The sequence below is a fragment of the Equus asinus genome, chromosome 16, assembly GCF_041296235.1.
Source record: "Equus asinus isolate D_3611 breed Donkey chromosome 16, EquAss-T2T_v2, whole genome shotgun sequence".
In the NCBI taxonomy this organism is placed as follows: Eukaryota; Metazoa; Chordata; class Mammalia; order Perissodactyla; family Equidae; genus Equus; species Equus asinus.
The window spans coordinates 5,441,285-5,465,902 of NC_091805.1; the positions used below are offsets into that span (position 1 = coordinate 5,441,285).

At 42.1% G+C, this 24,618-nt stretch overlaps 1 protein-coding gene across 24 annotated transcripts in view; it reads left to right on the plus strand.

Moving 5' to 3' along the window:
- SGIP1 (SH3GL interacting endocytic adaptor 1) overlaps positions 1–24,618 on the plus strand; it is a 198,835-nt gene that overhangs the window by 88,708 nt on the left and 85,509 nt on the right. For all 24 annotated transcript variants that reach the window (XM_070486531.1, XM_070486521.1, XM_070486519.1 and 21 more), the window contains 3 exons: positions 1,199–1,255; positions 4,951–5,005; positions 5,701–5,876. In XM_070486531.1, coding sequence (XP_070342632.1) covers positions 1,199–1,255; positions 4,951–5,005; positions 5,701–5,876 — 288 coding nt within the window. The remainder of the gene's footprint in view (positions 1–1,198; positions 1,256–4,950; positions 5,006–5,700; positions 5,877–24,618) is intronic.

A 24,618-nucleotide genomic window follows, 5' to 3' on the forward strand; every position in this document is an offset into this window, starting at 1 on the left:
TGCACGGCTCGCCCTAAACTGCTGCTGCTTCTTAGAATGCCCAGTCAACATTCAGCAGGGATTAATCAAAGCTGATGGTTACTGGGTAACCTCTAATTTGGTTTTCTAGTGATATGCATACACGAAAAGCTTACTTCTCCTATTTGTCAAGTTAGGTGTTAGCTGTCCACGTTGCAGTCCAAGTGGCCTTTATTAGTGATTGCAAAGTTAGAGGTCTCGTGCTTCCCCATTTGGTGTGTTTTGTTCTGCGATCTGCCAGCGCTCAGTGGCGTACGTCGCTCTGTGTGCTACGTACAGGATCGTTGTTGAACGGGCTCTCCATGACCAATGTGATGTGTGTTTTTGTCCTTTGCTCACAAAAAGTAGAGAACCCTAGCAATTTCTATTTGGATGATACCACATCCTTGCTCAAGTGCTTTTGGCCATATATCATTGATTGTACTAGGAACCAAAATAGAAGTTTAAAATAATCCAGAGAGAGCAATGCTGAGATCCAGTCATCTTGCAGTGGTATGTGCTCGTGAAGGCATAGGACACACAAGTGACAGAAATCCTTGATTAATCCTCGAGTTCTATTTTAATAATTTGATAAGAGAAGCCACTTGAAAAGAATATCAATAGTATTTGTAATACCTAGGAGCTCAATTAACTAATTTGGAGCTGATTTCCGTTATATTCTATCAAGGGGGGGAGGATTAGGAAAAAGTTCAGTCAGTATTAGAAAAGCTACAAGTTTACACAATGACTGGGATGAATACTCTTTGGATGTATAGAACTAATTGTATGTGAGAGCAACACAGAAGTCAAAATGTTTCCATTTAAATATATATATATATATATATATATATATATATAGTTACATCCCCTGAAGTTATAGAGGATTACATTATAATGTAGGTGTTTCTAATTCTTCAGTAATTGAGTAAAATTTGAACCTCTATTGAATATCCCTGTGCTTAGGTATCCTACAGTCTTTTGTGAAATAGGTATGCGAGCTCTTGTATGCAGCGTCACGGCAGCTCCATTTACCACTCAGTTACGCCAATGTGGTTGCTTAAGAGGCTGCTCCAATTTGTTTTTCCAGTGCTGGATTTTGATAGCTCTTGCTAAATACAGATAAGAGTGGAGCGCTCTTTTTTCCTTGGGTTTTTTTCATTCAAATATTTCTCTTCTAAATGTATTTTCAAATTTATTACAGAAGAAAAGCAATGGGGCACCAAATGGATTTTATGCGGAAATTGATTGGGAAAGATATGTGAGTATCACAAGATTGTTTTTCTTTATTAAGTATCCCACAACTTGAAAATAAGTTGAGGCATGCTAGTATTTATAATAGGACCTAGAAATAAGTGAAACATTCTCCATCTCATTAGGAAGTGCCTGACACCATCAGGTTGGCACAGAGGTTAAGCGTGAGAGACTCTTAGATCTGGGTTCAAGACCTAGCCTGTCCACGCATCAGCTGGGTGTGGCTTTGGGAGTGTTATTTGCTGGCCAGCAGACATGAAGTTTTTATAGCATTGTTGCAAGTATTCGATGAGCTAATTATTTGCAGAATATTTCAGTAGCCTTCCTAGCCTTTAATATGTGTTCAAAAAATGCTTTTTTATGATATTAATTCCAGATGTTTCGGTCCTGGTTCTATTTCTAAGCAGCTTTTAGAATCAAGGCAAGTCAATGGACCCCTGGGCTTTGGTTTCATAATAGCTTATTCTGTTTGGGTTGCTATAACAAGAATACCATAAACTGAGTGGCTTATAAACAACAAACATTTATTTCTGACAGTTCTGTAGGTTAGGAAGTCCATGATCATGGTCTCCCCACATTTGGTATCCAGTGTGTGTCTGGTTGAGGGCCCACTTTCTGGTTTGTAGACGACACCGTCTAGCTGTAACCTCACTGGGGTCTCACTAATCCCAATTACGAGGGTTCTTCTTGTGACCTAATCACTTCCCAAAGGCCCCACCTCCTAACACTGTCACCTTGGTGTGAGGATTTCAACATATGAATTTTAGGGAGACACAAACATTCAGACCACAGCACATAATTATAGCCCCGTGGTACAGATTTTTCCCAGGTCAAGTGACAATCCCTTATTCTTCTCAAGGAGTGAGATGAATCTCAGCTGAGACCTCAACTCTCCTTATAATTCCCCCAGAAACTGATTGACATCATGAACACACACAGGACTGCCACAATCACTCTTGGATCTCTAATCATCTAAGACATGTAGGCCACGTTCACACCAAAGATCGTTTCTACTGCATAGTAAGTGCCCAGATGCACAGTCCCTGCACAGTGCTTCTGCACGTGTCCTTTAGATGACCATCCTGACCCAACCTCCTCTTTCATAAAGTTAAGCTTGATGTTAAAGCTTTTGCATATTGGTTAATGACAAAAATTTTATTTTTATAATAATGCTACCATTTATTGAAAATTCACTATTTGTCAGTCATAATATTGAATGCTATGGAATCCTTACCACATTAAGAAGCAAACGCTATATCATCTGCATTTTAAAGAAAGGAAAACTGAGGGTTAAATTCTTCATGCTTCCCACCCCCACACCCTAAAACATGCCACCTTGTCACCTGGGCCTCTCATATCTGTTTCCCAGGATTGAGATCTTTTTGATACTTTTAGCAGTTCGACTCTCTAAAATCTATAACAGCTCCAATGTTACCCTAAATCCAAATTGTTCACAAATAATGTTGTAAGGGAAGCTACTAGATATTAAGAAAGGGTGAGTTCTTTTCCCAAAATTAATTCTTTTTTACCCAGAAAGACTTTTGTTATATTTTGTAGGATTTCTTAGTGTATAAGAATGGGCTATTCTAAACAAACAAAGAGTATGATAATTAAAATACCAAATTCCTCATCAGGTACTACATCCAACCCACCCCACCCCACCCAACCCCACCCCACCCCACCCAACCCCACCCCACCCCCACCCCCACCACATCTAGCACAAAACCCTAAAATCTAGAGCTGTCCCAGTCAACACTTGAGAGTTCAAATGAAGCATAGCTACCCTCCAATTTGGTTAGTCCTAAAAGCAATCAGGTCACATAGGAACTGCTGCTGCAATTATACATTAGACACTGCTTTCTCGAAGGATTCTATTCCCCATAGGTTATACCCTCACTCTTGGCAGGAAAGAGCAGGGCAGGCCTCAGGGAGGATGCGACCTTTAAGGAAGGCCCTAAAATATGAGTGGGAGTTAACTGGCTAAACATTTGAGGGAAGAGAATTCCTGACAGAGAGAATGGCATTTATGAGGACCCTGAAATGGGAAAAAGCTGTGGCTTTCAAATCATAACGGTTAACAATGGGAAGAAGGCCATGGGGCTGAGGGGGATGGGGAAGAGGATTTGAAGCCTGAGGCTACAGAGCCCCCAAGCCAGGTCCCGCAAGGCCCTGTGGCTGCAGGAGGCAGAAGACCTGGGCTTTTGTTCTAAATACAGTGAGAAGCCAGGGACAGGTTTTTATCAGGGAAGTGACCTCAATACACTTGCATTTAAAAAAAGAAAAAAAAGTAACTTTGAGTGATGAGGGGGACCACTGTAAATGCTCAATAAATGGAGGCTTTTCTGTGGCCCCCTTCTCTCTCCATCATCATGGAACTTTTACTGCATCAGTGACTCCAAAATCTCTGTCCAGCTCTGTCCTCTCCACCTCCAGGCCTGTAACCTCCACTTCAGGAGGGCCAGTCCTTGCTCTCTTCAGCTTCCTCCCCTCTAAGGCAGAGAAGATAGTCTCAAATGCCTGCGGTCAAGGCCCAGGTCTGCCATTTGCTGAGTGTGACATCCGATTTCTCTCAGTTTCCTCCTGGGTGGAGGGATAATTCTTTCCACATTAGATTGTTAGGAAGGTTCAGTGAAATGAAGTGTGGGTCACAATACTGACCGTATAAGAGGAACTCAAATATAATGCTAATCCCAATCGTGCAAACTGTCTCTTTCCTAAAAGTGTTGGTTGCCTGCTGTTACAATTGGTTCAGACAGGAGTACTCCCAGGATCGGAGGGTGGAAATCTTGGAGTCTTCTTGAACCTTCCTGCTCCTTTTTCTCCTGTGACTGATCTGTTACCAAGAACGAACAGTTTGTCCTTCCAAATGTCCTTGACTCATCCCTTCCCACCACCAACAACTTAGTCCTTATTCTTAGCAATCTTCCCTGAATTGGTGCAAGTATTTGAATGAGTTTTCTTTCCTCCAGTTTCTTCTGCTCCCAATCTATCCTGAAGCACACTTCCAAAACACCTTAAGATTCTGCTTTCAGCATGTGCTGCGCTAACTGAGAAGCTACAGGAGCTATATCATGTATAAACTCTTCCCCCAGCATGGTGGCACCCATGGTCTTATTTCCCGTGGTCTCCCACCATATGGCTTCCTTTCCAGTCGTGTCATCTTTGCTTTTCCCTCTCCTCTGCCCATCTGAGTCATACTGTGCCTTCCTGCCTTGGTCTCAGGGCAGGCTCCTTCCCTCCACCCATTCCCCTCTGTCCTCCCTATCTGCCCTAAAGGGCGCAGCCCCCACCCCCATTCTTTCACTAACTTCCTCTTCCTTCAAACTTCTGTCACTGATGTTTTATGTTTTGTATTCTTTTTTTTTTTTTTTTGCCTTCCAAAATACATTTCAATTTTCCTGAGGACAAACAGTTCTCATTTTGTATCCCCCTGTGTTGCTTACCAGAAATGCATGATAAATTCTCTTTGAATGTTTTCTTTTATTGACAGTTGATTTCTAGTTTATTTTCCCAGTAGGAAGACTCTCCAAGCATCTTTAAGTAAATAACTAAACAGATACTGTTCAGCCATCATTTCTAAAGGGTAAGATCCTAGCCTCCTGAAATAAGAGACATGTCTGTATCCGTAAGTAAAAGGAAAATGAATAATTCCTTGATCATTGTCAGGATAGTAATTGCTTGATGTGCACTTGCATTTTATAGAACTCGCCTGAGCTGGATGAAGAAGGCTACAGCATCAGACCTGAGGAACCCGGCTATATCCTTTCTTTACTTTTTTAATTTTTATTTTCTCCCAGAAAACAGTATGATCAATTCAGGTTTTAAACAGGTGCTGAAATTACCCAAGTTTCTCAAGTCCTGTTGTCCTTAGTATTAGAGATAAATAAACAGCACAGAGAACAGCCTGATCACTAACAAGCAGGCATTTTGCCTTGATCTATTCATAGAAAAGAGGGAGAGGACGGAGAGAAAAATGTGCTGAAAATAACTGTGCAAATTGTGGGGACTGGGTTGTCCGATCCAGCAGTGTCATTTATAGTGACTGGAAAACAGCTCTGACTTATCCTCTCCCCACTAATCATCTCTGGGCACAGCATGTCGCACTCGGAATCACTTAATCCAAAATCGTCCATAGAGTGGCCTTCCTCTCTGCGTAGACCAGTCAGCTCCCATGGGCCCGTCACAATGTGCACCAAGTGTGACACACCCAATGGCCGACTGGAGCAAAAATGTAGGATGTAGTAACCACTGCTTCTTGAAATTCACCGTCCTTTAATCACGTTCTCAGGAAAGGTGAATACGTTCTAACCCTTGCCTGCTTTCCTTTTTTATGTTTGTTAGTTTTGCTTTGACATTCTGCCATCTAAGGATACTTTGGCTGCGTCTATGAGCAATCACTCATCATTGCCTCCCAGTAGAAAAAAGAGTTATATATCTTTAACTGTGTTCTACCTACCAAAGGAAAGCACTTTTATTCTTCGAGCGAGTCGGAAGAAGAAGAAGAATCACACAAGAAATTTAATATCAAGATTAAGCCACTGCAGTCTAAAGACATTCTGAAGCACGCTGCCACTGTGGATGAACTGAAGGCGTCGATAGGCAACATCGCCCTTTCCCCATCACCAGTGGTGAGTGGCTTTTTGTGCCAAGCTTTGGTGAGAGTGGACAGTTCTGCCCATGTGCGTTGAGTAGATCAGCAACTCCTGACACTGAAGGCTGCATGTGGTCACCATTTGTGAACTATATAAGCCTTCCATAGCTCATTCTAGCTTTAGAAAGTTATGCTCATTTTATATTGCAGTTCTTGTGCTTTTCAGAATGGTAAAAATGCATGAGACCACCTTTCTTTTTGACTTGCTTTCCTGCAAGTATTTTAAAAGAAAAAAATAGAAAGGTTATCGGGACTTACTTCTAAAGTGATTAAAAACACTACGAAGTTTACATGTTTACTAATAGTGACTTTTTAAAGCACCTCTTAGTGTCCTTTTTAATAATATAACACATAGAAACTCATGGGAAGAAAACCAAAGAAATTGCTTTTCTTAAAAAAAAAAAAAACTTTTCATTGCCATGCTCCAAAAAAAATATTAGTCTCATAGATCATAGTCGAAAAAGATACTAAACCTCATAATCTTCATTATATTTTATTATCAAATTATCTTAAATACTCTCATTTTTTAGGCAACTGAAATACAGATTATGTGTTATTTGTATTATTCAAATTAATATTTTTTACAATTTGTTCTTCCTACTCCCAATCCCCATCTACTAAATTTCTCTAGTTGCTGAATTCTGAGTTCCAACATTTATAGCAGTCTCTCTGTGGTGTTTGATAAATGCTACAATTGTTTTCTTAAAATAGCTGTGAGGAGCAGATGAAGGTTCTCAAACCAGCAGCTAATATGTTCTTGGCATCTTCTTCAGAGGGATGTGATCTCCCGACAGCATTCCCCCTGAATGAGGTAGTTAATAAGTGCTGAACCATTTGTGAGATGCTTCTGGAAATATTTCAACCAATCCCTCTAAAGGAGTTGTAATCATCTATCCTTTGAGAATAAACATTTGCCTGCCACAGATGAATAAAATCTATAATGACACCTTCTTTAGTGCTTATAATGGCCTTTATCACTCCCGTTAGTGACAAATAAAATGATTGCTAAGTAATCAGCCACAGCAATTGATATTTCAGGTAATTTTTGATCGTATACTCATTTGCCATCTTAAGATGTCTTCCTGAAAAGCAAAGCATGAAATATATTGGTCTTGTTTCCCTTCTGCAATGGGAGGTACAGATTTTGAACTCACGTAGTGGTCTGTAATACCAGTGATTTCTAGTAATGGGGGTATATTAAATGCACACATTTTCACTTTTCAGCTGACATCTTCCAAATCATTTTTCGCTTACTGAATCATTTTTTAAATTAATTGTAAAAATCTGTTTAAATGCCTGAAACCTGTTTATATCCACTTCTCTGTAGGGTGTAATAAACTTAGTGGGCATTTGGAAGCTACCCGGGGGTAAGTGTAAGATGCAAGATCACGAGATTAAATGAACAAATTTACATGAAAGAAATCTTACTAGAACAATCCCAGACACATGGTGTATATTAGCTGAAAGCTGGTTGACTCTAGGAAAGGAGGAATTCCCTCCATCGAAGAGAATATGTGCGCCCAAGTCATCTGATAGATAGTTCTCCAACAAGACGCGTTGCTGAGGGCGCAGCAAGAAGAGCGGTCATTTACTCTGAGCTCTTCTCAACACCTGTTTGCAAGGTAATATGTTGACATGATGTGGTTAAGACTGATGAAAAGATGTTAGAGACAGCGGTGTGAAAACCAGACGGAGACACCCAGAGAGAGCAATCACGGGGTTGGGTTGTTTCTGCATACCAGCGACACCACAAACCAAGGGACCTTCAGATTGTCCTACCGCCACCACCCCCGCATCCCCAGCTTGTTCCCTCTACTGTGAGAGCCTGCCTCTGCCATTCCCATGATTCTAAGTATTTGTGGGGTTTGATGTTTAGTATAGGAGAGTGAGCTCTTATTGCTACTTCAGGGAAAGGTAAGAATGTTTCTAAATATAGGAAAGTATAAAGAGAGATTGGAACTGAAAACGTCGTCTTGGCTTCAGAACCCTTGCCCTCTTCTAGATCACCCATGTGTACCTGTATTTCACAGATGACGTACATAGTATGTTAGCTCCAGAACCAGATAAGTAGACGAAAACCTTCTGAAATCCAGTTAGTGCCATGACAAAAGTGGCAAATGCTCTGTGCATCTTTAGGTTTCCAGCCAAACAGTCAGACACTTGTATGTCTACACTTAATTCAGATACACAAACAGAAAAACAGAGCCATACCAGTTAATACTATATGTGTCAGAATATTTCATTCAGGCTAAGGATCTTAGGGTAAAAACCATCAATCATTACACTGATAGAAAAAGAGGAAATTCCAAGTGGTAAACTATTTATAACAATGGCTTATGTTGGATTCCTGTTTTCTATTTCTTTTGAAGAATTTTAAGATAAAGTTGTTTTTCACTTGTTCTTTTCATCTATCTGTGAATATATATCAATGAATTGTAACTCGTTTGATATCTCTTATCATAAATTTTGAATAGTTTCCTGGTATACACTTCATGGTCAAATTACTCAATAAATGAATGAAATGAATGACTGCATGGATGGATGAATTAATGAATGAATTATATATATTTATGTGTGTATATAATATAAACCTATCTGAAGATTACTCCCTCCCCAAAACAAAGCTTCAGGAGCATAGAAAATCTGGGTTTTCATTGCTGGCAATGATCCTACTGTCTAGGCAAACACAATTTCAGTCCAGACCTCACCGTGGTTTGATTTTTATATAGAAATAAAGTATAATGTGGACCAGGACAAGGCAGAGCACCAGAAAAGAAGAGGTGGTGATGCGGTGGTTAACACACGGGAACAGGATGTTAATTTCTGTTCTTACCCTGAGAAGAGAGCATGCTGATAGGGCAAAGAATGAACAGCACCCAGGTTTTAGTTGTTGATTTGGCATCTGTACGAGTTGGAATACTGATAGAGCTACTTCAACAGAGACCAAAATAGTAATGGCTTAAACAAAATAAGTAGTTTACTTCTCTCCCATATGAAAGTCAAAGCTGGTAGGCAGTTCAGATGGATAATAGAGCCCTACACCAGGGGTCATTCAAGAACCCAGGAACTTTCTGTATTATTGCTCCACCTTTCCGAGGGTGCTGCTGCCTTCCCACCATCAGTGACCTCCACGTGCCAGCCTCGGGGTGGAGGAAAGAGAAAATTAAAAAGTGGCTTCCTTTAAGGATTTAACTCAGAAGTTGCACACATCACTGTCACTCAGATCCCGCTGCCCATGATTTAGTTGTGTGGCCATATTAGCTGAAAGGGAGTCTGGGAAATGTAGTCTTGGCTGGATTGACATGTAACCAGCTAAAATTCCGGGTTCTGTTACTAAATAACAAAGGAGCAATTGGATATTGGTGGGCATTGACAGTTTCTGCCACTGTGTCTTAAAAATTCTTAGATTGCTGTTGAGAGTTCGTTAGGAAATGAATTTTTTTTCCTGTTTACCTTCAAATTATTGTCAGAACCTATTGAATCTAGGAAGTTTCCTTTTAAAAATTTCTAGGTGCTGGCCCCGTGTCATAGTAGTTAAGTTCAGTGTGCTCTGCTTCGGTGGCCCAGGTTCATGGGTTCAGATCCCAGGTGGGGACCTACACTGCTTGTCAGCCATGGCTGTGGTGTCATCCCACATATAAAGTAGAGGAAGATTGGCACAGATATTAGTGCAGAATGAATCTTCCTCAAGCAAAAAAAAAAAAGGATTGGCAACAGATGTTAGCTCAGGGCTAAACTTCCTCAGCCAAAAAAAAATTCTAATCACTATTTTGTAAACACCAGTGATGCTATGCCGCATACTAGCCAGCTGCAGGATGAACAGAAACAAATTTCATTAAAATACCTACTTGTTTGGTTGAGGCAGACCCTTCCAGCAGTAACAGTGTTCCCTCTGTGTTACAAAGTTCACTGCTTTTTTGAAGCAGGTGGTTTCATTGTTGAAAGAAAAGTGTTAAACCCAAATGCTGTGTAACTTTTGTCTTTGGTTGTATTGTGCTGTTTCGAGGATGAACAAGGGACAAAGTCACTCCTTTTCCCGACACGTTTTCTGTGAAGCAGGCTAAATCCAACACCAAGATTAGCGTAAAGGATGTTTATTAAGGAGTGAGCCCAGGCTCAGCACCTGTGGGGGCGGGGGGCATGCAGAGGGAGCAGTTAAGCTGTTCTGCATGCCCAACAGCAGCCTGAGCTGATCGCAGGGGGATCTCTGAGCTGGAAAGACCCTTCAGAGTTGTGCTGGGTTTGGCTGAGATGAATGACCTTCACGCTAGGTCAGTCAGGACTCCGATAGGGGTGGGCAAAGAAGGGGCGGAGTGGCTTCCTGCAGCTGACGCAGGTCCTGAAGCCTTGACCGTTGAAGGCTGTCTGCAAATATCGCTCCTAGCAGCTGGTGCAAGAAGCCCTTCTGAAGAGAAATCTATGGGGCACATTTTCTTGTCCTCCACAAATCCCCTGTACCTGATATAGAGCCTTTTTCATATGTCATTGCCGTTCAATAAATGCTTGTGTGAGTGAGGAGTGAGCAAATATATGAAAGGCCAGGCCAAGGACAGAGCACTGTGGCATGTCACCACCCATCTGTTGATAACACACTTCAGCCTTCCTTGTTCACCGTACAATGACTCGCCTAACCACGCTCTCATCCTGGCCACATATTTCCATGTTCTTCACACCAGTGATGGAAATGTCATTAAACACAATGCTGAATTTGAGACATCGAATGTCAACAGCTTTGCCTGAATCCTCTAGACCAGAAACCCTATCAGAGAGGGGGATGGGTTTAGTCTGCCGTAACTATTTCTTTGTGCTGGGACTTAGGGTTCTCACCTTCTTTTCCAAGTGCTTTCTGGCTATCTGTTTAAATAATTTGTTCTAGAATTTTGAGTTAATAGGAGGCAGCTGTGTGGTAACAGAAAGCGCATAGCACCGTAGCACATGGACTCAGGCCTGGGCGCCACGTCCAGGTCTGCTGTGTTCTACCCGTGGAAACTTAGACAAGCCCCATAATTGTTCTGAGCCTCTATTTCCTCTCCTGTGAAGTGAGGATAATGACAGTCCTTATGGGGTTTTTGTGCAGGTGATTATCCATCGCTGGCAGGGTCAAATCTTCTTTGACTTTTTGTCCCCTGTGTTTGCATAGTGCATGGCACAGGTGAGGCCCTTTTGTTGATAGTTTTCAACAGATGACTGAATGAGCAAAGCACGCAGCTGATCCCACCACCAGTACGTGATGCATAAGTGGAGCTTTACAATTGTTCCTTTCTTCATGACTAGTTATATTAGTCAGAGTTCCCTAGAGAAAGAGAACCAACAGGATGTGTGTGTGTGCGTGTGTGTGTGTGTGTGTGTGTGTGTGTGAAGAGATCTGCTGTGAGAAATTGCTTCACGTGATTACGGAGGCTCAGAAGCCTCACTATATGCCATCTGCAAACCGGACCCCCAGGACAGCTGGTGCTGAAATTCAGGCCGGGTCCAAAGGCCTGAGAACCTGAGGAGCTGATGCTGTAACTCCCATGTGAGGGCAGGAGAAGACCAGACGAGATGTCCCAGCTCAAACATGAGGCAGAAAAGGGGGTGAAGTCGTCCTTCCTCTGCCTTTGCCTCTGTTCAGGCCCTCAGTAGACTGGAGGATGGCCACCCACAAAGGGGAGGGCCATTTCTTCACTGACTTCACCAATTCCGACGCTCATCTCATTCAGAAAGGACCTCATAGACACACCTAGGAATAATATTTAATCTGGGTACCCTGTGGCCAGTCAAGTTGACCCATAAAATCAATCATCATGCTAGTCTATATATATTTTTTTTGGATTTAACTTTCCCCCTTATTGAGAGCCTTGTCTCAGCTTCCCCATTTCCAGTCTCCTGCCCTAAAGGCATTCTGTGTTTTCATGTTCTGGATTATCATATATCTTCATCTCAAGGCTTGAATTTAGTTAAAGGGGTTTGGGGATCTCTTGCCTACCTTAGACTTTAATCCTGAACCAAATCTGATCCATCTTTTAGAAGAACTACTTTGAAGTCGGTTTTTTTCATACTGGACATTTTGATTGATATTTCTTTAAACTCAAATAGAAATTTTGTACTTATCCTCTGAAGGACCTGGTGTATAGTGGGAAAGATGTTGCAATCTGATAGGCCTGAACTCAGCCTCTTGCTAGCAGTGCTGCTTATGGAGGTTTCCTAAACCTATCTGAGTGTCAGTTTCTTCATGTCTAAAGTGGGAATCCCAAACACCTACCTTCCAAGGTGGCTGTTGGCATGTTCATCTCCTTCTGTGAGTACAACATAAAGGTCATTCGCCATAAGGGAGGAGATAGAAACAGAGACACGAGATGGGTAGTTTTGCTGTTTGCTTCCCCTTATACCGTACTCCCTACATTCACGGTGGAAGCAGACCTCCATTACATCTTCCCAGAATAGCTGTGTTCTTAAAAAGTAAAATTATTTTCTGAAAGGGGCTAAATAAAATAATGGGTGCAAGACTGAACTGTAAGGAAACATGCCTTTACAAAAACAACAAAATGAGAATTAGACATAGCAGTGAATACAATTCCATTTAAGATAATTTGAGGGAGATGGAAATAGACACTTATTCCAGTGATGTCACAATTACTCAAACAACTGGGCCCTACCTCTTCACTGGGTTGCCTTGGGCAAGTTCCAAAACCTATGCCTGTTTCTTCACCTACAAATGAAGATGATTCCAGTACCTACTTCATAGGATATTGTGAAGCTTGAATGAGTTAATATATATAAAGTGCTCATTGTAGATACTACATTCAGAGTTTATTTCATTGTTGTTGTTAGAATTATCTGCAAGGCCTAGGGCACATTTTAAAGAACATCATTAATAGCGATAAATCAGGATACCCAAATAGCCAAAAGTCATTTAGAGCCAAGACCGGTAATTATCCCATGCATGAAACTGGAAAACTAATAAAAGAAATTTTTTGTGCTGCCTGTGAACTGATTTTGGAGGTAATTCCAGAGCATTCCTAAGTTGTTTTAAGTAGCATCAAAATCCCCCAAACAAGTCTGGTGCTCCTTCAGGAGACTATTGAAAGCAAGCATTCACAATGGGATCTTGTACTGTGCATCAACCCCCCAAGTTTATTTCATGGAGAATTCACATTGTTTCTCATCCCCCTTCAAATCAATTCACCAAATATTTGGTAAGCACCTTCCATGTAGCAGGCACTGAGAGCTAATATCAGAAATACTGGACAGACGTTGTCTGACCTTCTTGCTAACACTGCCTACAAATTTACCAGAGAACAATGTATAACCAGTGTTGCTAGCAGCACACAGAAGCCGGACTTGCATTTGTGATCCAAACCCCTGCCTGTCTTCGCTTCAATTTCCTGATTGAAGATATAGTCTTCTGCGGGCAGCTTCCCCTCTGGCTTCCATTGCAGTCTCCTGGCTTCCTCACCCTTCCCAGGGTCTCAGATGTGGACATCTCTGTCTCTCCAGAGCCCACAGGGAGCACTATCTCTGACACATCTTCAGCTGTGTGCTTTGCTCCCTGGATGCTTTGGAACCTGTGGCTTCTGTAGCTGTCATGGAAGCAAGAAGACAAATGCGGTGGTTTAATTCTTGCTGCAACATCATCTCTTCCTTTTCTCATATGCTGCCATTGGTTTCTTTACTTTCGTTTTTTGGTGAGCCAAGAATCTCTGCCAGCTTACCTTGAGAAGGTGTCCTTAACTACAAGCATTTAGTTCTGTACCAATTAAGAACACTTGCTCTGGAGTAAGTCAGAACTAACTTTGCATTCTGCCTCCGCACTCGTTATCCGCATAACCCTGGGCAAGTTACTTAAAACTTTAAGCCTCAGTCAAAGCTGAGTCAAGTGTAAAATCCTTCTAAGAATTAAGGAAGTGATGCATAGAAAGTGCTTAGTACTTTGTAAGTAAATTTGTGTATGTAAGAGAGATGCTTAGTAAATGACAGCTGTTATTAATCAGAACAACACCACCGTGTCTCGTGGTGAGGACTCGTAAACATCCTTTAAGGTCACAGACCACTCTGAGAACTTATGATGGTGATAGTGTTGGTGGTGGCAGCTGTGAAAATTTGAGGGCTGACTGTGTCAGATGCTTCATGTTGTTAACTCATTTATCCCCATGACAACCCAATGAGATAGGTACTCTTATTATCGCCATTAGACAGATGAGAAAATCGAGGCACAGAAGGATTAATCAACTCACTCAAGGGGTCACAGCCAGTAAGTGAAGTTGCTTGGACTTAAACCCAGAAGGTCCAGTTTCTAAGTCAGAACTCTTAACCACTGTGTTATACTACTTGTGATGAAAGCTATTGGCTCTCTTTCCAGGGGGAAAATGAGATGTTCATTAGCTCATCCAGAACATTTTACACATAATTTCTGAGTGCTCACAAACCCTTTGAAGGCTTTCACTTCGATGGTGAATAAAGGGCTGTGATCCCACCTCAGAAGCCCACCTTCCAGGCTCTCCTCCCGGTCACTCTTCAGACACCCCCTTCCACAGGACTTCGGGTGTCCTACCATGTGACACGAGAGTAAGGCTGAGCTGGCAGGTCAGTCGACTTAATTGCTGCTGTGTCATATGTGATTTATAGTTTATTAAAATTCATTTTAAGACTTTATGCACCTTTGTTTTAAATGTTAAGGAATGACACCTCAGTTTTACATGACTCATATAGTTCAGTTCCCTAATCAATCAAATAAATATTTTTATGTCGATGGTTCATTATAATAATGGTTTATGTTTTATAAATGCCCAGTCAAGATCAGAAAGACAGATTGAGCAGCTACACTATTCAGCAGACAGGGAAGTGGTGATAGCTCCATTTTACAGAAGAAGCCAACTCAGGAAGGTCAAGAGGCTGCTGAAGGTTCGAGGGCCGAGACTCAAACTCCAGCATCTCCCTCCTTCCTGCCTAGTTAAAAACACAGCATGTTTTCTCACCTACAAAGTAAAGGTCTATGATTCAATTCTCCTTATGATCCCTCTCAGCTTTGATATTTTGCTATGTATTCTGGCCTAATAGTCTCGGTGGGAAGCTCTCCGTTCTAGGGGCAGACTGGGGAGACAGCAAGGAGCCCAAGAAAGAGAACGTTTCCTTGAAGCACCCTGGAGAAACAGGCAGAGCAAAGGCTTTGAGTCTGTACCTTGTTATCTGTGTCCCTGGGCAAGTTCCTTAACTGGGAGCCTCAGAGCCCAAGTCTGCAAAATGGGAACGAGAACACCTGCTTCACAGGACTGATGTCACGATGACATGAGATAACGTTGAAAATGCCCAGTTTATTGTCTGTCACCCAGGCAAGCGTCAGTTCCCGTTTCAGCTCTGCTTTCCTTTTTCTTAAGTTAAGAGACTTGTGGGAGGCAGAAAGAAAATAAAAATAGCGAGGGAGGAGTTGAGAAAAGTTAAGAGAAAGGGGCTGATAGAGATGACGTGAGAGTGGGAGTCGATCTATCCTGGCACGTGTGCCTCCTCCCCTTGTCCGTGAAATTTAGTGATCCAAGGAATTAAAGAACTTGACATGACCTTATGCAGGAGCAATTAGTTTCATCTTGTGCCTGGAGATTTGCAATCCATAATGGAGTTATTTAATCGAAAAATACGGGGAGGGGGAGAGAGCTTCGAACAAGAGGCAGTCTGGTGCTGCTTGCCTATTCCAGGTGGCCCACCCACCCGCCCACCCCCAAATTAGCCTGCCATCAAGCCAAATCCGTGAATTTGCTGCTGCTTGGTAACACCACCCCCTTTCCTGTCCTCGCTCTGGCAGAAGGTTCAGCACCCCGCTGAGTTCAGTAAAAACAAAGAGTCATCCGCGGGGGAAGAGAGCTTCAGTCTCCTACACACGGGCATTCGCTCCTGGTGGAAGCACTGCATGGTGCAAGGGGAGGCTAAAGATTGCATGCATTCTGATGCTACGTGCTCAGCCCGGCCCTCAACTGCAGCGAGTGGGAGGGAAGAGGCTCAGCTTGGGTTCCACTCACAAGGAGAGCTTCCTAGAGCACATGTGATGTGGGTCGGGTCTAGACCAGGGATATCAAGTATGGCGCAAGTAAGCTGCCACTTCCCCACTTCCAGACCCTCAGCAGACACTGCAACTAGATCCCAGATCCCAGATGTAGTCTGAGAAGCCTACACTAGACAGAACTGTAGGCAGCCCATCCCAAATCATCCTGAGTTGGCCCATGAGAGGTAACGTTTTTTTTGCAGGCCTTGAAGAGAAGAATGGTTGGGGAAATTGGTGGGACCTTCCTTTTTCAAAATATGTTTTTCGCTTTCCAAATTATAGTAAGCCATGGACTGTCTGCAGAAGAATTCGTTTGATCTATGATACGTTTTTGTTCTTTCCTTCATTACTAATTATTTTTTCTTAGGGAATTCTCCGTTGCTTCTTTTTCCTGACCTTTAGAATAAATATCGTATTTTCGAATGTTTCATGCCCACCATATGCTGGTAAGAAGAAATTCCTGAGTTGTTGTATGTTTTGATCTCCTTGAAAATGGGCAGAATATGAATTCAGTCTGGATCGCCTTTGTCATTTTTTTCTCCAATTAATGTTGGCTGTACCCTCTGAGTACATGGCATTTTGCTTCCCTTTGTGAGGTGTAAGAGTTAGAATTTCCTTGCATAACTACAGATTTCAATCATGTTTCTCTGTCTCAGAGAACTGGGTTGGATTGGGGGTTCCGGAAACATGATCCCCAGGCTTAGACACTTCTAAAGCTCAGTCACTGCTAGCAACGGAAAATCTAATTGAATGAGACAATATACCCACAACCTTGACACACAAAATGTCAGGATGTCCTCTACCAGAGGTAGCAAATTCTTGAGTTATATGCTTTTAATTGCAATGCTAATTACAATCAAAAAGGCTAATTTTTGTCTCTTTAAGCTCTTCTGCCTTGGTTGTATTAGTCCTACTGGTGTAAAGTTTAGAATTTAAAACTATTTTTATTAGCTAATGGCCATGATCAGGGTAGAATTTACAGGCTCTTTAAAGAAACAATGAATTTGGAAAATAAGTTTGTAACAGAAGCATAATTTGTGCACAATTCAGTAAATGTTGGGTTTATGACAACGAATCATGCACCCGGAACTTGTGCGTTCCTAATCCTTTCTTAACGGGGCTTTCCTCATGAGCCTACAACACTGGATGACCCATAGTAGCTTCTTAGAAAACACTTGGTGGTGGGTGGGATGGATGGATGCTCTTTACTGTGGGAAATTATATAGAACTTGGTGTTTAGCTTAATATGATGCAGTTTATATCCCTCACATTATTTTATAAAGAAAGCAAATTTATTTGATCTTTTCCCCTTCAATTCAACTAAGTTTCTTTCTCCTTTATTGGATGGCTGAACAAGGTGAGCAATAATTCCATTTCTTCTCCTACAGTTGGCAGTCCCTTTTAAAAGTTTATTCATGCATTCTTCTTTTCTGTGGATGCTAGTTTTTTGTCATAATTCTCTTCTCCCATTCCTGCACACATCCCAGAGAGATGTCTGTTTTCTCATCTAAAATCTCAGCTTTCAGTCATTCAGCGGTCCTTGACCCTGAGGGTAAAGGAGTAGATATTGTTATCTCTCTTATACTATTATATTTATTTTTATATTTGAGTTTCTATAAATGTATGAATAATAGTATAAAAATAACAGTGTAGGGGAAAAGTACCTATCCCTTTGTCCTTTGGAGGAGAATTTTTTAGTACCAGAAATAATCTACAGCAATGAATGTAATTTTTAATTGTCTTAGGAAAAAAAACTCTTAAGAGCATGAATCACCCACATTAATCATGTCAGAAAATGTTTCCTCAGAGAGGTTGCCCAATTGAAACTCCCTTTCCACCTCCTAACCTATTTGAAGTCCCTCTCTATTTTATTTTATTTTTTTAACATATTACATGGGGGATCAAAATGAGCTTCCAAAGAGTATTGAAAAACGACAGCATCTGTCACATGCAGGCGGTTTCTGATATTCTTGCATCTGTGCCTCTTCTCGGGAACAGACAGCACCAACCATCCACACCTGGGCGCTCCTGAGGAGCAACAGCCCTAAGCTGCACCGGAGCGGCCTGAAGCCTGAGTCTTTACAGTGGCCTTCAAGACCCTCATGGTGGGGACACCCCCAACCTCCAGATTAACGCCTGCCACTCTTCCTGCTCACTCCCTCCTGCCTGGCTCCCTGGCTCTGCCCCCCACCCCCACCCCCATCCCTGCCCCAGGAGAGCTGTACTGTGACCCCCTCACCACCTTCAGGTGTTTGCTCAGTCACGTGACCACCTTATTCAGCATCTCAGAACTCCCTACCAGACGCCTTCATTCACTCTGCTTATTAAAGTTGCATTTATCATCTTCTAAGAACTAAACACTTGGATCACCTATTATATTTATTATCTATCTCCTCCACCCACTCTCAAAAATAAGCTCATTGGAGCTTTTCTGCCTTTTGTTCCTATTGTTTTGTTCACTAATACACCTAGAATAGAGCCTGGTCTTCATCAGGTGCTCAGTAAATCGCCGTTAATAGGTTTATAAATGACTAGATAATCCTTCTGCTCCTTGTGAAGACATGACTAGTCACAAATACCTGATAGGAAGGGGTTATATTTACAATAAATCTCACTAATTAAAATATAAAGATTCAAAACACAGCCATCCTATTTTTCAGGTTAGACAATTGCACACTCTTAAAAAGCTTATAGATCAGACCTGTTTTTCTGTCTTGGTCCCACTCTCTGAAGCTTGATGCCAGAATTTCCCACAGCAGCCCAGTTCCTTGTTAGGGGGCAGGGTGTATTTAGAGCACAAAACCTCCCAGGAAGGACCACTGCAGCTCCGTGTGGATTTTCTCCCTTCACCTGTTAGCTTTGGCTCTGGGTCTTATACAGAATTCAGTTTTAACTGTTGCTGGTTTCTAGCCCTCATGCAGAAATGTTGACTTCCACAAGACCTAACTCGAGTGACTACTTGCATTAGAAAGTGGTTTGGGGGACCGGCTCCGTGGCCAAGTGGTTAAGTTCTCACGCTCCGCTGCGGGGGCCCAGGGTTCGGATCCTGGCCGCAGACATGGCACTGCTCGTCAGGCCACGTTGAGGCGGCGTCCCACATCCCATAAGGGTGAGAGGCCTTTCAACAAGGCTTGCAAGTCAGAGAACTGTGTTTTCTCAGGCTGAGGGACAGGAAAATCCCTGCAGTTAGAGACCATTCAGTGGTTATATTTTAGGTATATGTTTTGTCCAATCCCAAACTCACTCTGTTTCTATGTACAAGTGCACCTGGGGCGTACATTCCTTTTCCAGTTCTATTATCTTTTCCATAATTAAAAATCAACTCTGATGCTGTTAGCTCATTTTAAACCAAGGAATATCTTTGTTTTCCCCAAAGGTGAGTTGTCTTGTCATGTTTTTGTTTGTTTGTTTGTTTAACATTCTGAAGAAACCCTTAAACCAAGAGGCCGTACTCTAGGTGTTGGTAGCTGCTAACAATCAAAGCAAACAACATATTGAATAAAGATGCTTAAATCATCATGTAGCCTGGAATGGGAAAGTGAGGGAGTCAGGGCCTTATCATTTGTGTGTTGGTGTTTATTCTTCTGATTCTAATTAAATAAAATGAGTTTAATTCTAGAAAAAGACTGAGACATTTACCTTATAATCAAAGTTTCATTCCAAGGTCTGAAACCATGCCTAGAAACACACGCTCACTCCCCGAGCAGCTCATTCCCTGAGACCTGCTATGATGAACAGGCGTGATCTGCTGAACTCTTTCCACTGGAAAGGTGATTTTCCAGGCGCTGCGATCTGGGGGCTTTTAGCTCTGTTGTTTCTAGATCTCCATGCTGATAAGGCCCTGAAAGTGGGTTCAGTCTGTTTAGGGGACTTGGGCTGTGCCAGGAGCCCACCCCTGACCAGGCTGTCTGGAGTTAACAAGCTGGAATCCAGTCCCAGCTCTGCTCCTTTGTAACCATGTGACCTTGGAACTCATCTGAGCCTTTTTCTCATTGGTAAATTAGAGATAATAATGACCATAACTACATGAGGTAAAACAATAATGGTAAGTTCTCAATAAATGTTACCTGTCAATATCATCCTTGTCTTTACCATCCTCACAACAATTCTACCAGGCGGCCTCCCTACTTTACAAATTCTGGAATTGAGGCACATGTAACTTGTCCAAAGGCACCCAGACAATGAGAGGTTAAGCTAATTTGAATATATAAAAGCTCATGCTCCTCCTTCCAGGACAACTTTTTTGAAGCTATTTGATTTTAACCCAAAATTTCTTTTGGTCTGTAGATTGAGGACATGGACCTTCATAATTTTGATTTCTCTGTGCGGCTTACCAAGGGTCTGGGCCTGAAAGTCGCACAAGAATGTGGACCCTATCTCTGCCCTCAGTTTTTCTGAAGCATTAGCGTTTTGCTATAGGAGAAAATTCCATCCTGGAGATCTGGATCGCATGGCTCCGCGCTAATGTTTGTGCAAAGCTGTGCCACTTCCTTGGAGCCCTTGTACCATGTGCTAGCACCTGAGGTCATTAATGGGCAGAGAGATCAACAGTTAAGTGGGAGCTAAGGGAAACATTTATAGGAGCCGGAGAAGGAGCCGTTACAACCAGGGCCACATCCCTCGGGCCATGTATAATTCAGCCTTATTTCAAGAGCAATTCATCTTTCTATATGTTGAAAGACACTGTGCTTCAAACATTTGTATAATGTCTTAATGATCCCCAAAAGGAGAATTCATAAGCATGCTTCGACTGCCTACTGTGTGCTTGGCATTATGTTTGGGGGCAGAGACAGTCCATTCATAGCCATCACTGTGAGCTAATAACCTAGCAGAAATACTGAAATAATAAAGAACAAAATAAGAACTGCGTAAAATATACTAGCAGTGTGTACCTTTGTTTTCCCTGAGGCTGACAAATGCCAGGCAAATAGAAAGTCCTCCAACATGGGTTTATTATTTTGAACAGAAGGAATGTGCTGTGATCAAACAGGAGAAGGGAACAACTGATTCTGACTGGGGAGCTTGGGGAAGGCCCATGGAAGAAGTGTTGCTGGCCTTGAAGAATGAGTAAGATTTTAATTGAGGGAGAGGGGGAAGGCAGCGAAGGCTGATGAAGCAGCTGGAGCAGAAGGCAGGGGAGGATGTGAGTGCACTGCACATTCGGGAGATGTCCAGGCGCATCTGCAGCCAAGTGTAGGTTTCATCCAGACAGCAGTGCAGGATGAGGGCGTAAAGGCAAGCTGGAGCCCATCACGAAGGCATTAAATGACATAGAATGGAGTTTGCCTTCTATTCTCTGAATAATAGGGAGGTTTTTGAAGGGAAGAGTAATAGATTCACTTCACTGACTTTGAAAATAATTCTGGGGATAGTGCAAACGATGGATTTAGGAGATGAAATGGGAAGTAGGACCATCCGCTGGGAAGCTCATGTAGGAGGCTGGCTAACACCACTGTCATTGGGAGACGAGGCCCACACCAAGACAGTTACTGAGGAAATCAAAGAGCATTCCGAGGGCCCAGGACCACCCACCAGGAAAATGATCTGTAATTGTCCATGGGGAGTGGGGGAACTGAAGATGAGATGAAAGAACTGAGGGCTCCAGCCACGGTGTCTTGGGAGGAGGTGGTGAGAGGTGTTGGGTTTCCAGACAAGATTAGAGATTTTCTGGAAAATTTCATGTTTACTTTCATGACCATGCTTGGCTGCAATGCTTTCATGGCATTTTCCAACTCCCTTCAATATTACAAAACATAATTTTCTATTTTCAAGGCACAAATCTACTTGATGAACGTAAACCATTCAAAGGAGCTTAGAATGTGCTCACACAGAGGCCATACCTACGCCCTTTACAGCTTGAACTTGAAGGGGAGGCAAAACCTTACGCACTTCGTTTTTACCTGGAACTCTTTAACAAGAAGACAGAGTATCAGGCGAAAAACAAACAAAAGTTTATGAATAAGTCATGGAAAAATGAGAAACTCAGAGAGATGGACTCATAATTCAGGATTAAATATCACATTAATGGGGAAAGCGGGGGGATTGTAGACTTCTTAGAGGACAGTACGTGATTTTTAAGAAAGATGAATGGGCCCTTGGAAGAAGAGCTGGGAAGTAGGCCAGCTTGTGACAAAGTTTGGCTGGGTGCGGTGTCCACTGTGGTCTCCTCTCCTGGGGTAATTGAGACCTCCCTGACTGATGGAACTCCCCGGGAGGGGCTTTATGACAACTGAGTTCCTTTTGGAGGATTTATCTTTAGGCAGATACGGGAGTTAGGAGAAAGCCGCTGCCTACGTTTGCTGTTTTTCAAGTGCTCACCGCTCAAAATAATCAATATAACAAAGTGGCCTCTTTTGGGGTGGTATATTCTTCTCCACTTCAAACTAAAGCCAGCAGCCTAGGAACGACCATGTCAGACACCCATAGGAAGCATTGTGAAAGCAATGCCTTAGAGGGCTGCTTTAAGGAAGCATCTGAGCCTTGATGTGTTTCTTCCTGAAAATACATTTCTCCTCTCATCTTCTCTTTATTTTTCCTCCTCATGCCTACGCTTTTAGAGGAAAAGTCCGGTAAGAAATAACAAGTCCTTTCCACATTTTGGCTGAACATTATTTATTCTGTTTGTTTTCGTCATCTGCATATCTAATGACTGGCTATGTTTAACACCTAAACAAGATTTCGAATTTTAAAAGCAAACCTTTGTGACCCAGACAGGGTCTAATTATGCCCAATGGGGAAAAAGGAAGTGGGTTGCTAAGCAGTTTTACAAGCCTGTTATTAAAGGCCACAGGGTGAGTTTGCAAAGATTCTCTTCTGCCTCGCTCACAGGCGGACGATCAAATATTTTAGGTATTAAGTTTCATTGATTGCAGCTCCCACTTAGATTAGTGAAGCTACATACATACATTATACGTACATACATAGTCACGTATAGTAATGTATGCATAGGAATGTATATTAGTATACACACATTACTATACCTACATTTACATATGTATAGTAATGTATAGTAATGTATGTACAGTCATAGTAATGTATGTATTAGTCAAGTAGAAACATACATGAGCCAGGCAAACATTTTTTAAGTTAATTTTTTGTATAATCTACAACGTGATAGCACCCATCCTGAATGAATGCTGGGAAGCTAGCCTAGAAGAAGGGAGCTGTCTTTTGTTTTTTCAGTTAGAAAAATATCGCTTTCTAGAGTTGTCAGAGACAGAAAAAGAGGATCTTTATAAAGTGGAAAGCACCTCTTACACAGTCCTTTCTGCTACCACTGAGGGACTTTTAGTGGCAGCACAGATCTGGTAAGGTGTCCCTACATCTTTTTTTATTTTAAAGCAACAATGAAACAGATCTAGTAAAAAAAAAAAAATCCATATTCTCTGCTCAGCTGCCTGGTTTATTGGGAACATGCTCCCAGGATGCCAGTGCATGGCCGACACAGGTGACCTCTCCCCTGGGAAATATGAAAACACTGTGTTGCCCTGTTAACAAGCACCGAGAAGTGGTTGGTCGGTTGCTTCTGTTTAGCTCACCTAAGTGGGTGCTGCAGCGAGTGCCATAACCTTTCATCTGCCCGTTGACCCGAGCCTGGCAGTCTCCGTACGGCGTGCCGGTGTCCCACACTTGTAGCGTGTCCAAGTGGCAGGAGGGAGGGGGAGCGTGAGACACAGGAAGAGCAAAAACTGAGGTCAAAATATGACAGTTTATCAAAATGTGGACCCAATGTCTTTTTGTTTCCAAAAACAAAATAAGCACCTATTATGTTTATTATTATTGCTAAACTAAATGGCCCACTTCTGAGTAAATGAGAGTCAACCTTGTATGACTTGCTATGCACATACAATATTGTTGGTGTATAGCAGCCTTTCTTTATGTTTTTACCAATTTCATTTATTCTCCTTGACCCTGAATCTTTCTCTAAATTATCCTAATTTGGCCACTTTAAATATTGACTGGACTGTGGGGCCTAAAGTCTAGCCATGGTGCTTTAAAAATTCTCTGTTCCTCATTGGTTTTCCTCCTGTGGTCCTTCCAGCAGAGTTCACAACAGGTCCTTCTTCTCATTTTCAGTTGTATGTCTTTAAGGATGAGTCCTCCTCCCACTCTCTTGCCTCACTTTTCTTTGGAAATGTTCATCTTGTTGATTTCTCAATCTGGTCAACTCATAATGATATTTCGGTCAGTAACAGGCTCTTTTTTCCTCTTCCCCAATGGAGTTTCAGAAGATCATCTCGACCAAGTCCTATTGGATATGACAGGTGTTCTCTGTAACCTGACTTGTGATAGACATAGGAACAAATTTACATATAGATGAGCATCTATGATAGGGAAGGCAGATAGGTGCTTACTAGATAGGCATCTACCTAAAGCATTGAAAAGCAAATAAGAATATTGGCAGGGAGCGTAATAATAATGATCATATATTCTAATTCTCTCCTAGAAAATCCTGTAACATGAACCACTGAGTTTGCTATGACTAGACGGTATAAAAATAATACTTGTTTGGTGCTTTGTAGCTTTTGATGCATTTTTCTCTGCTTCTCTGTAGCGCTGAAGTTGACAAATGAGGATATTGTAAAGCTTCAAAACCTGAGGCTGGTTATTCAGTGATCTTGATGAGCAGGACAGATTGTGTTTGGTTACTTCTTTTTATAAATATGTGAAAACACTCGCATTGGCTAAGACTAAGGTATCCTAGTTA